The sequence below is a fragment of the Balaenoptera acutorostrata genome, chromosome 21 (assembly GCF_949987535.1).
Source record: "Balaenoptera acutorostrata chromosome 21, mBalAcu1.1, whole genome shotgun sequence".
NCBI lineage: Eukaryota > Metazoa > Chordata > Mammalia > Artiodactyla > Balaenopteridae > Balaenoptera > Balaenoptera acutorostrata.
The window spans coordinates 26,299,119-26,314,393 of NC_080084.1; the positions used below are offsets into that span (position 1 = coordinate 26,299,119).

Genomic DNA, 15,275 nt, shown 5'->3' on the forward strand with positions numbered 1-15,275 from the left:
TTGAAAATACGGCATTTTCTCTCTTTCCTTCAGTTCTTTTAAAAGATAAGTTTTACATTTTTCTTATTATAAAAATGCTTATTTTAGAAAATTTCAAAGGTATGGAGAGGAAGATAAAATCACCTACAATTCCATCACCCCAAAATAACTACCAGGTTTTTTGGTCTTTACTCTTCAATTCTTTTACTGAGCTTTTCTCACACTAAGTGAGCTCAAGTCCTTGTCATTAAATATTCTACAATAACATTTTAATGAATGTATAATATTTTGTTCACAAATGTACCATAGTTTAGTTAATCTCTTATTATATTCCTACAGCTATCTGAATCAATACACTCAGTAACCTTATGTGTCCTAGAAGTGGCCTATCAGGTAGATTAAAACTATGAAAATACAGTTAACAAAGAAGATCTCAATCACCAGTAGTGTTAGATAAGAGCAGACAGTTAAAGACACAGCAAGGTAATTAAAAGGCAGCAGTGCTTTAGGCTGCTTCAGCAGAAATGGGAGAACCAAGCAGACGGCAGTTAGAGGGTAAGGTACAGACAGGGGTTTGTGAGACTGACTGGGAGAGGAAGAAGTGAGCATGTCTCCTCCCGTGTGCTTCTTCAAAAGCTCTCGCTATTTTTAGCAATTTGGTGGAACTACTTCCGTTGTAGGCTTTCAGGACCCTGAACCTAGAGCTAAACTGTTGATAATCGGTAGATTAAATTGACTTATCCTAATGTTGTAGATACTTCCGACTGTTTACCTATTTGGTGTTTAAAAGAAAAGAAAACCAGTGACATCATGGAGTTAGATGTCGTTTTGTCTGCATTTGAGAACATCCTCCTAGAGTATAAGTAAGTCTTTTGATATTGTGATATATGTGCCTAATAAATTTCCCTTGAAATAGCACTTCTACTCACTCCACAGCTTCTGATATGTAGAATTTTCATTATCACTGTTTTACATATTTTTAAACTTCCATTATGATTTTTTTCTTTAAGCCTGTGAATTATTAAGTAGTATGTTTTTGTATGTTCAAATATGTGACGTTTTAATTTATATTTTTGTATTAACCTTCCATCTTAAATAGTTACGGTCAAATTTCATGGACTGGTGATACCTATTTTTGAAATATTGAGGCTTCCTTTATGGCCTGGCACATAATCTGTGGGAAAGCTCTAATTAGTGGTTCTATGTAGAATCTCTAATTATTGGACCTATGTAGAATCAGTATTACTCAGTTTTTCCCGGTACTTACATCAATTTATGCTATTTATATAGAGAGATTATTTTATTAAGATATCATGTTTAAAATTGCTCTTTTATTTATTTATTTTATCTTTGGCTGTGTTGGGTCTTTGTTGCTGTGCGTGGGCTTTCTCTGGTTGCGGCGAGCGGGGGCTACTTGTTGCGGTGCATGGGCTCTAGGCACGCGGGGTTCAGTAGTTGTGGCACACGGGCTTCATTAATTGTGGCTCACGGGCTCTAGAGCACAGGCTCAGTAGTTGTGGTGCACGGGCTTAGTTGCTCCACAGCATGTGGGATCTTCCCGGACCAGGGCTCGAACCCGTGTCCCCTGCATTGACAGGCGGATTCTTAACCACTGCACCACCAGGGAAGCCCTAAAATTGCTCTTTTAGATTGAACATTTTATCCTTATGTAGTGACCCCTTCCATTCCTAAAAATGCTTTTTGTCTTAAAATCTATTTTATCTGATACTAATATGTCACTAGATTTCTTTTGCTAGTATTTGCCAGATTTTATATTCTTTTAACTTTTATTTCCAACCTTTGTCTCACCTTAAACTTTACTATTTCTTATAAAATCTTTTTTAAATCCAAAGTGTCCATCTTTGAATTCCACCTGTTGACTTTAGTCCATTTACATTTATTTTAATTATCCATATATTTAGAAGAATGTACTGATCCACTGTTTTTACTTTAAAAAAAAATTTTTTTTTTTTTTTTTTTTACTTTTTGATGTTTTTAATCCTATATAACTTTTTTTTTTTTTTTAAATAGAATTTACAACTCCCCACCAAGAAGGTTAGAATTTTGGCAAGCTCTCATGTCTTAGTCTTCTCACCCTTCCCCCACCCCAAAACCCATCATGTTTATAATACCTAGAGACTTTAATTCTGGGAGAAGGGCTATCACAGTTGATGTGAAATGGCTTCTCTTACCTGTTTCAACGTGGGTTCTTGACTTTGAACTTGCCAGGGTACTGCAACTTCTCAACTGGTTTCTGGAGTTCTCATAAAGGCTTTTCGGGCTGTATGTAGTGTTAAGTTGGTTTCCCTGTGGGGGAATGAGGTCTGGGGTTTCCTATTCCACCGTCTTCTGATGTCACTAGAAGTACTCCATTTTTTTTGATGAAAACTTCTACAAAAATCTGTATTCAAATGTGTAGGCCTTCTCTTATGTTATGCTTAGCTTCTGAGGAATTAGGCCGTGGGCTTAGTCCCCTTATGCTGGGTGACTTTTCCTCATGGACTTGCCCCAAGAAAAAAGTAACTATAAGATAAACTGTCACACAAGAGATTTATTTTCGATTAAAAGCACACTTTATAGTGTCATACTGTGCTGAGGCAGAGCAGGGCTAGCTGCCACCCTGGCAGTGTGTGCGCTGCTCCTGCACGGTTGCTGTGGGTCTGTGTCCAGCCAGAGTGAGCCAGACGGGAGACTGGGCTCTTTTGTCCCTGATGACAGGGACCTGAGCCAGTTTTGGGTCAGCTTTATAGTTTTTGCAGAACTGAATGGCTGGCGTCTGGCTACTTACTCATTGGTTAGTCCAGATGTGTTACACAATTATTTCTCCAGTTATAGCAGGGAGGGAGGAAGGAAGGGGCTAAAGTCTAATGCTCACTGGATCAGGCAGCAGAAAAAGACGGGGATTGGCTGTAAACATTGCTTTCTACATGGCTTAGTGTCACCTGTGGATGTGGCCAGCGTCAGGGAGTGCGGACTACATACATGAGGGTTTGGGCGAAATATTTCCTGTTCTTTTTCTTTTGTTTGTTGAGATGTTTCCAGTATTTTTTTAGCAGGATTTTTTTTTTAATTTATTTATTTATGGCTGTGTTGGGGTCTTCGTTTCTGTGTGAGGGCTTTTCTCTAGTTGCGGCAAGTGGGGGCCACTCTTCATCGCAGTGCGCGGGCCTCTCACAATCGTGGCCTCTCCCGTTGCGGAGCACAGGCTCCAGACGCGCAGGCTCAGCAATTGTGGCTCACGGGCTTAGTCGCTCCGCGGCATGTGGGATCTTCCCAGACCAGGGCTCGAACCCGTGTCCCCTGCATTGGCAGGCAGATTCTCAACCACTGCGCCACCAGGGAAGCCCCTCCAGTATTTTTTTAAATCTGAGAAAGGGCTGCAAGCTGACCATGCCATCTTAGATATTCAAAAGGGCACATACCAAACTGTGTGTGTGTCTATGGGTGTGCTAAACAAATGCAACACACCTTTCAAAATCCTTTATGTAATACCTAAGTTTAACTTTCTTTATTCTGCTACAGACAAAAAACAGACTCTAAAATTTGTAAGGAAGCAATCAACAAATTTCATTCTAATTTGAAAGAAGAACTCATCAAAATGGTAAGTTCATTAACATAAATTTGTTGGTCTAGATATTTTTTACTAATCCTGAGCAGCATACTGTTATCTTAGAAAAGCTTGCATTTGCTGGCAATGTGGTAAAGAACTCATTAGAACTACACATATTTCACATGTTGTTTTTAAACTAGATGTGGTTATATTGTAAACTGATAAACAGTTAACTGTGGAAAATGCAGGCGAATATTTATTTTTTGTTTTGTGTAGCTGAAAGAAGTCCAGATGTTGAAAACTCTGAAAAGGAAGAACACTAAGGTAACTCACTTATGTGATTAGAAACACAGTCCTTCAGAACATGCACATATGTAGAGTTAAGTAAAGACCTGACTCTGGGTTTTATGACCTTGAGAGTCTGTATAAGATCTTTTTATCTTTTTAGTCAGGCTTTTCTTTGGTTGATCTGGTGATTGATCAGATGAGTATCCTGCAAGCTGAGGAACTGGCGATCCTAGTTAGCCTAAAAATGGCTGTCAAGCCCAAAATGACCACTTACATGGATAAGTATTAAGTAATGTATATTTATCACTGTTGTGTATGTCAAAAACCTTTTAGACTAAAGAACTGTCTTATGTCTCAGGTAAAAAGGCAGCCTGGGAAGAATCCTGGGTTAAGGGTCAGGAGACCTCCTTTCTTGTCCTGGTTCTGTTCCTTCAATGCACTGTATGCCACTAGTTTGCAAGGAAACATGAGGCCCTCCTTGCCCATCTGTTTATAGTTGGACCACTTGACATCCGATGTTCTAGCTTCAAACTTGCATGAACCTACGTGTGGAAGCACAGCTCCCCCCTCTACATTTATAGCAGAAATGGATTTGAAATGAATACATTCTTCCTTCTGGTGATTATAAGCCTTCGTTGTTTTTCAGTTTTAATCTCCCGTTGGTCAATTCTGCATTTCTTATAAGCAAGCAGGAGTAGTCTGAATGTCCAGCAGTGGAATATGAGGTAGTCACTAAAAGTGATAGTTGAGATAATACAGTGTATTATGTTGAAATGTCCTTTTTAAAATACAAATTGTGTCATAACACTCCCCTGCTTCAATATTTTTCTAGTGTACCTAGATAAAATGGAAACTCCTTACTTTATAGCTCACAGGGTAGTAAAGATCTGACCCCACTTCCTCTTTAAAGTTGTCCTCAAGTTGATACCCCTGTTCTGAACAGGAACAGAGTTCCCTGTTCTTTCCCTTCATAGCATGTATCACAAGTTGTAATTACATCCTGTTTGTATGTAATGTCTGTCTTCCCTATTAGACCAAAGTTCCATGATGGTAAGAATGGGGTTTGTTTCCCACTATATTTCCAATACAGTGCACAAGGCAGTGCTCAAATATTTACAAAATTAATTTAACTAACTGTTGTATTACTTAGATGATCTCAGATATCGAAAAGAAAAGGCAACGTTTGATTGAAGTCCAGGATGAACTGCTTCGGTAAGATAATATCAAAATCCTCTTTGAGAACTTACGAGAAGGATTTAATCACGATATGCCATGCGAGGCTTTGTTGTAAAACTTGCTGCTGTGCTGCGTTTAAACCCCAGGTTTCTCTGAGCTTGGAAGCTCAGTGAAGGCAGGCTTTGCTGCCAAGTGGAGAAGCTGTGAGCGGAGGGGAATTCAGCAGTGGCCCGTCCCCCCATGAGAGCTCTCAGTTCTGGCCCGAGAGGCAGCCGAATTAGACTTAATGCATGCACAGACTCTATCTAGAACCAGACTGCCTGGCTTTGAATCTAGGCTCTGCCACTTACTGGCTGTGCTACCTTGGGCAGGTTACTTAACCTCTCAATGCCTCAGTTCCCTCATTTGTAGATGAGCACAATGATAACTATACCTCACAGGGTGTTGTGAGATTTAAATGAATAAATATACAGAAAGTGCCTCACGGAGACTGGGATACAGTAAGTTTTGTATTAAGTGTTAACAGTTCTTGTGAATGTTGTTGACAGGTATAGCTTGGCATGGCACTCGTGTGGGTCCATTCCCAAGTGTCGGGCCAGGACAGTTTCCACCAGGGCTGTCTCCATGCTCTGGTTAGGAAGACTGGAGCACAATCCATCAGCTGGTCAACCAACTAGTATTTTTTGGTGGTCTTCCATTCAGACAGGGCTGCTGTGTGAGCTGGAGGGTTGGTAGTAAAGCAGCAGCAGAATAAGCAGTATCAGATACGCTCTCTGCTCTTAAGGAGTTTAAAATAGCTTGAAAAAGTGGTCTTATCAGAAAAGACAACCTATAATTAAGTTTTAAAGATGAGATGGCCACAGAAGTTTAGAAGCGGGAAAAATGGGTTGTCAAGGACTTTGGTTTCCAAATCTAGTGTATGGACAGGTGCTGCTGGCCCATGCTAAAGCTTTCATTGGCCCAGGCCAAAATAAGAAAGATAATGAGAGGAAGCTTTTTAAGGTGTTAGCTGTGTGTGCTGGGCACTGTCCTATAAATGCTTTACATACTAACTCGTCGCTGTAACCCTGTGAGGTAGGTTATTTGGCTATATAAGACAACTACAGAAGACTCATCTGTCTTTGAGATCTATTGGTCCTTTTCTAGATAGAATTTTAGAAGTTGAGAAGTACAGTATTTTGAAAAGGCACAGAAAGAGAAAAATGTAGTATGTCATTATTGCAACTTTACATGTGAAAGACCTAAGGCCCAGGGCGGTAACTGACCCTCAGCCACCCGCCTAGGAAGTGAGGGAGCCGCGGTCTGGTGTCTGCCGACTGGCTCCAAATCGAGCACTCCTGCCCACAACCCAGATGGCACAGTGAGTTTTCCAGAATGCAGCACTTGTTCAGTGTACGGAACTGTTACGAGGACTTTTCTTTTGTAAAATGATATTAGAGCATGGTTGTTTTTTTTATATCTTTATTTGTGAGAATAAAAGATGGTAGCCTCTCCCCATTCTTTTATAAATTGGTCCACAAAACCCAAGTTATCCCTTTTTATTTTATAGGTTAAGAAACTAATGAGCTACTGAGAGAGAGAAAGCAGGTTGCCCAAGGTCACACATTTCATCCAGGCACTGAGAGTTTTTCCACTGGTTTTATTAGACCTTGGAAATGGACAAAATTTCAACAAGAGGAAGGGGCAGAGGGAAGGCTTTTTGTCCATACTTTTACTGTTAACTGCAATGCCTGTCTGCTTCCGCCTGGGGCGCTAAAATCTTTACCCAAGTATGTTTTAATTCAATAGTTCCCAAGACTTTTAAAATGACTTGATGAATTTTAGGACATGTAAGGCATATTCGTCTCTGGGCTTCATTGCTGAGCACTCGTTGTGCATCATGTCTCAGAGTTTTTTCTGTATGTTAAATTCAGTCCAGAGTCGTTCACGTTTATAATTTCAGAGCTAAAGACACCTCAGACCGTCTAGGCCACCTCCCCTGTTCTTTTAAAACTTCACTCAGTATCCTGACATATTCCATCTCATATACCTTATTAGGCTGTTGTAATACTTTATGTCATTTATTTTCGGGAAAAATTTTTTTGTTGTTTTAGGTTAGAACCAGAGCTGAAACAACTACAAATAAAGTATGATGAACTTAAGGAGAGAAAAGCTTCCCTTAGGAATGCAGCATATTTCTTGTCTAATTTAAAACAGCTTCATCAAGATTATTCAGATATTCAAGAGAAAGAACCAAATGTAAAGGAAACGGTAACTTCAGTTTTCACTTTTCACTATGCTTCAGAAGACGCAGGGCATTTGCGTGCTAGAGTACAAGAGCTATGGGGAGGCAGCGTTGGTGTCTACCCAAAAAGCGTCACTATAAATGGGTGAAAATTTGTTATCACCACTTCTTTAGCTAATTAATTAAGGCCAGAGGAGTAAAGAAAAATCCAGAAACATTGATTTTACTAAGGTATTATACTTAAGCTTCAGAGAACTGAATTTCTTTAAGGGAAGTGTATCCTCTGTGTACAAATCTCAAGTGAACAACTATGCTTTATTACTATAATTGTCATCAACGTAAGACCACTCATACATGTTATAAAGACCAACCTCTTGTTCTTTGTTCAGCCCATACTTTTAGTATCTTTTGTATCTGAAAAACTAGCCATTATCCCATATAAATGGTAGGTGTAATTTTAGAAGTTGAGAAATATTAAAAAGGCATGTAGTAGGGAAAAATGTGGTAAATTTTTTTTTAATTCAAGTATAGTTGATTTACAATGATTCAGGTGTACAGCAGAGTGATTCAGTTATACATATATATGTATATAAGAATCTTTTTCAGATTCTTTTCTATTATATATTATTACAAAATATTGAATATAGTTCCCTGTGCTATACAGTAGGTCCTTGTTATATGTTAATCCCAAACTCCTAATTTATCCCTTCCCACTGCATCTTTCCCCTTTGGTAACCGTAAGTTTGTTTTTGAAGTCTGTGAGTCTGTTTTGTTAATTAGTTCATTTGTATAATTTTTCTAGATTCCACATGTAAGTGATATCATACGGCATTTGTCTTTCTCTGTCTGACTGACTTCGCTTAGTATGATAATCTCTGGGTCCATCCATGTTGCTGCAAATGGCATTATTTCATTCTTTTTTATGGCTGAGTAATATTCCTTTATATATATATTACCACATCTTTATCCATTCCTCTGTGGATGGATGGACATTTAGGTTGCTTCCATGTCTTGGCTATTGTAAATAGTGCTGCAGTGAACACTGGAGTATCTTTTCAAATTATGGTGTTTTTTTAAAATTAATTAATTTTAGGCTGCGTTGGGTCTTCATTGCTGCACGCGGGCTTTCTCTAGTTGCGGTGAGCGGGCTTCTCATTTCTATGGCTTCTCGTTGCGGAGCACGGGCTCTAGGCATGCGGGCTCAGTAATTGTGGCTCGCGGGCCCTAGAGCGCAGGCTCAGTAGTTGTGGTGCATGGGCTTAGTTGCTCTGCAGCATGTGGGATCTTCCCAGACCAGGGCTCAAACCCGTGTCCCCTGCATTGGTAGGCGGATTCTTAACCACTGTGCCACCAGGGAAGCCCTATGGTTTTCTTCAGATATATGCCCAGGAGTGAAATTGCTGGATAACTTGGTAGTTCTATTTTTAGTTTTTGAAGGAACCTCCATACTGTTCTCCATAGTGGCTGTACCAATTTACATTCCCACCAACCATGTAGGAAGGTTCCCTTTTCTCCACACCCTCTCCAGCATTTGTTGTTTGTAGACTATTTGATGATGCATTCTGACCGGTGTGAGGGGACACCTCATTGTAGTTTTAATTTGCATGTCTATAATAATTAGCAATGTTGAGCATCTTTTCATGTGCTTTTTGACCATCTGTATGTCTTCTTTGGAGAAATGTCTATTTAGATCTTCTGCCCATTTTTTGATTGGGTTGTTTTTTTGATATTGAGCTGCATGAGCTGTTTGTATAGTTTGGAAATTAATCCCTTGTTGGTCGCTTTGTTTGCAAATATTTTCTCCCATTCTGTGGGTTGTCTTTTCGTTTTGTTCATTATTTCCTTTGTTGTGCACAACCTTTTCTGTTTAATTACATCCCATTTGTTTATTTTTTTAATTTTCATTACTCTAGGAGGTGGATTCAAAAAGATGTCACTGCAATTTATGTCGAAGAGTGTTCTGCCTACGTTTTCCTCTATAAATACTATACTATAAAGAGTTTTATAGTATCTGGTATAGAACCAGGTATATCTTTCCATCTGTGTCCTCTTCAGTTTCTTTTATCAGCATATTACAGTTTTCAGAGTACAGGTCTTTTGCCTCCTTAGGTAGGTTTATTCCTAGGTATTTTATTCTTCTTGATGTGATGATAAATGGGATTGTTTCCTTAATTTCTCTTTATATTTCATAGTGTATAGAAATGCAACAGATTTCTGTATATTAATTTTGTATCCTGCAACTTTACCAAATTCATTGATGAGCTCTAGTAGTTTTCTGGTGGCATCTTTAGGATTCTCTATGTATAGTATCATGTCATTTGCAAACAGTGACAGTTTTACTTCTGTTCCAGTTTGGATTCCTTTTCTTTTTTCTTCTCTGATTGCTGTAACTAGGACTTCCAAAACTACATTGAATAAAAGTGGCAAGAGTGGGCATCCTTGTCTTGTTCTTGATCTTAGAGGGAATGCTTTCAGCTTTTCACCATTGAGTATGGCGTTAGACGTGGGTTTGTCATACATGGCCTCTATTATGTTGAGCCAAGTTCCCTCTATGGAACTTTTTATCGTAAATGGATGTTGAATTTTATCAAAAGCTCTTTTGCATCTACTGAGATATTATTTTTATTTTTCAGTTTGTTAGTGAGGTATATCACATTAATTTGTAGATATTGAAAAATCCTTATATCCCTGAAATGAGTCCCACTTGATCATGGTGTGTGATTATCTTTTAATGTATTGTTGGATTTGGTTTGCTAGATTTTATTGAGGATTTTTGCATCTGTGTTCATCAGTGATACTGGTGTGTGCTTTTCTTTTTTTGAGATATCTTTGGTTTTGGTATCAGGGTGATGGTGGCCTCACAGAATGAGTTCGGAAGTATTCCTTCCTCTGCAAATAGTTTCAGAAGGACAGGTATGAACTCATCTCTAAATGTTCGGTAAAATTCACCTGTGAAACCATCTGGTCCTGGACTTTTGGTTGTTGGGGGATTTTAAATTACTGATTCAATTTCGGTAACTAGTAATTGGTCTGTTCATATTTCCTGTTTCTTGCTTGGTTCAGTTTTAGTAAACTTTGTAGTTTGTTCTGATTTTTGCTGCAGACTTCGCTACTGTTATGATAACCAACTCAGACTAATAGAAATATTTAAATTATAGGAAAAATTTGTATATTTTATATAAAATTATGATATACAAATATATAATGTATACATACATCTTATTCTTCACTTCCAAATTCAACTTCAAAGTGTTGATACTGATCTAAAAGTTAGGCTCAGGAGAATAAAGATTTGTTTGTATTCAGTATATTAGAGATCTGGAAATAGAATGTTTTTAATTTTTTTTGACAGTAACCCAACTGGTCTAAAGCTTATTTGGAGTTGGGGATTTTGGTTAGTAGGAGAAATTAACAGTAGCACTGGTTGAATTTGAACATTATAACTTTGGTGAGAACTGAGACTTAGTGACTGCCTTGTTTGGAATACATGACTCTTACTAACATCTTGTTCTGTGCAAGCCTTCAGGCGTTCTAGACTTCTGTTGTAGCAGCTGTGCGTTATGCTTTCAGAGTGTAGATACTGGGGTATATGTCTTACCTCTTCTCCTAAACTAAGAATCTAGCACCAAATGTTAGTTCTTCCCCTTGCCCACCCTCCCTGAGAGCAGGTGCCCCATCGTAGCTTGAACACATTAGGCTCTCAAATACTTGTTAAACTGAATTGCCTAGTAATATGGTGATATTCTAGAAAAAAATTCCATTATTATTGGGTGGTAGTCAGTCTGACAGCTTTTCTGCTTAATTTCACTTCCAAGAAAATCACCTTGAAAACATAAGCAACAAACTATCATAAGTATGATACAGCTGTCAGGCGATTTTAGTCACTCACCCTTAGATACAAATTGCTCCGTGATATTTGGCTTTGTTAATTATTTCAAAATCATGAGTTGAGCTTTGTTTTCTATTTTACATTGGGTTTGTATTTAATTTTGTCTTTAATCATTAAGGACAGTTTGGATTGGCAACTTTCAAGACACTTTATTGATCTTCCCAGTAATTTTTCCAGATGATGAATTTTAGGGACCTGCTGTTCTCATTCCATCAGTTCTTACAGTAAAAGTAAATCTTCCATACGGTTTCCTGTGTTTAAAATAGCATGAGATCAAGCCGACCCCACAGAGCTCTAGCTGACTTGCCCAAACCAGGTCTTACCCTGTCCCAGGGATGATTTTGTTTTAAATAATTCAGATGCCACAGTTCTTAGAGCCAACTTATCTCCCGGGATGAATTAGCTCAAGCTTTGCAGAGCAGTTCCCTTGAACCTTATTTATCAGTTGTCCTAAGGCAATTTATCAAAAAAAAATGAGAGGAAGAGTGATTCAGGGAAACCTCTATTAATATTGGCATTTGGTCATAACATTGAGCTACGTAAAATGGATAGGGTTCTAGAAGTTTTTGATATTTGTTATTCTAAATATTTTCCCTCAACAGTATGATTCATCCAGCCTTCCAGCTCTGCTATTCAAAGCAAGACCCCTTTTGGGAGCTGAAAACCATCTGCAAAATATCAACTATCAATTAGAGAAGCTCCTTGACCAGAAATGAGACCAGTCTACTAAAGTGTGCACATATAAAGATTAGTCTCATGCTACTGCCTGTTGCCTTCTGAAACTGTATGTATTTTTCCACAAAGGAGATGGGGGAAAAAAACCCCAAACTTTATTACTCTTAATTTGAATTGATTATTTCTTTTAATTGTTATAGCAACATTCTCAGGTACATTTACAAAAAGTAAACTTGTCTAATTGTTCAGGCTGGTTGTATGGTCTTGTCACCAGAATTTAATCTTACTTTGTCATTAAAATTAAATGGCTAGGTATAGTAGTTTTAGAGGCCATAGTTAATTTTTCTGGTTAATGTCAAGTAATGAGTTTCAAAATGTTTTAAAATGTTGACACCTAATCAGCCCTAGACATACAAAAGTTTTACCGTAAAAATAAACATGCAAAGTTAAGCCGATATGAACAAAGACTAATAACTTTGGTTAATCAAATAAGGAGACTTGCACTGAATTTAAGCACACTTGGAGCTAATTTTCAATAAAAGTGGTTTACTTCAATAAATAAGATTTGGAAGCAAAGTAATAAAACTTAGCTGATACAACAGGCTTTATAAGTTACTACAGTTTGTTATTAAATCTGTTTTCAAGCAAATTACAGCCTACTTATGTAAGTGTCCATAATTAGCTACTCTTGTAATACTTCTATAATTAGTTCATCAGGAATTTCATCAATTCCATTATAACCCAGAAGACTGTTCTCTGCAGCTTCTGCCAATTCAGCATCTTCTGTAGCCTCCAAAATATACGCATCATCAATGCCATTATCCCAGTCAGCATCAGAAAATGTACCTTTTGACGATGCACTAGATGATAGTTCACGAGGATTCTTGGTTTCACTGTTCCTTGTTTTATCTGCTGTAAACTCCTCTTCCTTTAGTTCCAAAGGGGAGGGAGAGTAGAGTAGGAAGAAAATACTGCTTATTCAGACAGAATGTATGATAATTCCACCATATAGTCGATCTCTACTGAATTAAAGTATTCAGTTCAACAGATATTAAAATGAAAACACTGGATGGTATTCTCTCCAATACAGTCACCATGGGAATGGGCTCACTGCTGCTGCCTTTGTGGCACACTCTTGAAACTCCAAATTTAGAAATGCCTGCAGTTCCTGTGGTACATTCTTTTCAATGTACACACATGGGGCTACAGCAAAGGTAAGACTGATTTTTTTAAAAAGTGGATAGTCTAGCTGAAGGCAAACTGGTTTTTAAAATGTATCTGCTATCTTAACATATTTCTCTATCTTTAAAGTATTTTAAAAATTAACATGGATTGAAAAAAGTTATGAAGAACAGTTTTGAGACATCTGTCAAAGTATGAGCGTGGATTTGTATATTAAATAATATTGTATCAACATGAAATTTCCTGAATTTAATAATTTCACTATAGGTAAGAATGTTCTTCATCTCTGAAGTATGTAGCTGGAGAATAAGAAGGATTTTGATGTCTGCAACTTATTCTGAAGAGATTTGTTATGAACTGAATGTTTATGTACCCCCATCCCCAAATTCATTAGGATGAAATCCTAACCCTCAATGTGATGGTATTAGGAGGGTGAGGTCTTTCACAGGTGATTAGATCATGAGGGCAGAACCCTCATGCATGGGATTAGTGCCCCCTTATAAAAGACCACAGAGTGCTCTGTGATCCCTTCTACCAGGGAAGGACACAGTGAGAAGACAGCTCTCAATGACCCAGGAAGCTGACTTGAGTCTGCCAGCACCTTGATCTTGGACTGTCCAGCCTCCAGAACTGAGAAATTTGTTGTTTTTAAGTCACTCAGTCTAAGTAAGGTATTCTGTTATAGCAGCCTGAAATGCCTAGACAAGATTCATCAAAAATGATGATGTGTAATGTGTACAGTAGAGGGAGAAAACAAGTGTGGCCAAATGTTTAACAAATCTAGAGGAAGGGCGTACAGGAGGGTTCCTTGTTCTGCTGCAACATTTTTGTAGGTTGAAACTTCTTTTAAAACCAGATGAAGTAGAAATGACAAAATATTAACTGTTAAAACTAAGTGATAGGTTTATTATACTGTTCTTATTTTAAATAAAAAGACAAATTCAAGCAGTGGTAATACTGTACACCAAAAGTACTTTCAACTTGGCATTTCTGAGGTATTACTGGATAGGCAGGAAAAAAAAATCAGTTTTAGAAACCCACTGAAACCATAAACATGCATCAAAATAACACTCCAAATGAACAAGGATAAAATATAATTCTTAGAGGCACAATTTAAAAAATCTCTTTTCTTGGTTATCTCTTAACCTAGCAGTTCACCAGAGAATCTGGCTATCAGCTATTTTATATCCAGCTCCTACAGATCAAGAATGAGATTTCTACCATTTCAGTATGAATTTTTTCAGGAGACTTTTTAAAATCAAATTTAATAGGTACCAGTCAATTATCTAGATTGTAAACTCAAGCACTAATTCAGCTTGTAGCAGGTAATTTCTTTCTAACCGTAACACTATAAACAAAAAGGCTGACAGATGTAGGGGAAAAAAAATTAAAAAGTCTAGAAAATAACATGACAAAAGAGTACTTAATGAAAAGTTCTTGTAAGATATTAATAAGACCCCATATAGCAGAGGGCAGTTACAGGCAATCCATAATAGAAACACATAGTAAATCTGATGAAAGTTAAACTGCATTAATAGGTGTAAATTAAAACACCTGAAATACCACTTTATGCCTACCAGGTTGGTAGAGATTAAAAGGCAAAAATAAGCAATGTTGGCAAGTGCAGGGTAATAGGTACTCCCATAAACTGAAATCTAATTTCCTATCATTTTTTGGAGAGCAATTGGTAATATGTATGGAAAATATCTGTGACAGTTTAAGTAGGAAAAAAAGCCTACAATATAGTACGTATACTATGACTAAAAAAACATGAGGGTACACAGATACAAATTCTGGAAGATATAGACCACAACATTTACATCGGTTATCTGCGTGGTCAAATTATAAGTGACGATGCTTTTTTCCTTTTGTGCTTTATGTATTTTCTAATGTTTGTCTACAATGAATGTGAATTACTTGGGTAAATAAAATTGGTTTGGCAATCTAGTAATATCTACCAAAATTTTAAATGCACATACCCTTTGACACAATTCTACTTCTAGAAATTCTTCTTATAGTTTAAAAAATATATATTTTGGTATACTTTGTAAGGCAAAAAATGAGAAACTTATTAAATGTCTGAAACTGGTTAAATAGCTAGCTACATTAATTTCTTATGCAGCAGTGGGAAACAATGAGGTTCATATTATCAGATTTGTGCTGAGATGAGACAATCACTACAACATATTCCTAAGTGAAAAACAAGGTACAGAACAGGGTGTTTAAACAATATCTGGACACACCTGGACACCATTAGCTCATTTACCATTGTACCAAGAACTAGTTAGTAATGAGAAGGAAACTAAAAACTG

General features: G+C 37.5%; 2 protein-coding genes across 14 annotated transcripts in view; one reads left to right on the forward strand and one right to left on the reverse strand.

Annotated features, from left to right (window-relative positions):
* Positions 1-14,910, forward strand: part of CENPU (centromere protein U) — a 34,079-nt gene extending 19,169 nt beyond the window's left edge. For 2 of the 4 annotated variants that reach the window (XM_057537300.1, XM_028165374.2), the window contains exons 8-13: positions 734-842; positions 3,502-3,580; positions 3,806-3,853; positions 4,968-5,029; positions 7,087-7,243; positions 11,709-14,910. In XM_057537300.1, the coding sequence (XP_057393283.1) occupies positions 734-842; positions 3,502-3,580; positions 3,806-3,853; positions 4,968-5,029; positions 7,087-7,243; positions 11,709-11,822 (569 nt within the window). In that variant the 3' untranslated portion in view covers positions 11,823-14,910. Of the gene's footprint in view, positions 1-733; positions 843-3,501; positions 3,581-3,805; positions 3,854-3,977; positions 4,436-4,967; positions 5,036-7,086; positions 7,244-11,708 lie in introns of those variants that run through there. The other 2 variants (XR_009006512.1, XM_007177861.3) reach the window with 2 other exon arrangements.
* Positions 12,308-15,275, reverse strand: part of PRIMPOL (primase and DNA directed polymerase) — a 41,543-nt gene continuing 38,575 nt past the window's right edge. For all 10 annotated transcript variants that reach the window (XM_057537296.1, XM_007177864.2, XM_007177866.2 and 7 more), the window contains one exon: positions 12,308-12,709. In XM_057537296.1, the coding sequence (XP_057393279.1) occupies positions 12,464-12,709 (246 nt within the window). In that variant the 3' untranslated portion in view covers positions 12,308-12,463. The remainder of the gene's footprint in view (positions 12,710-15,275) is intronic.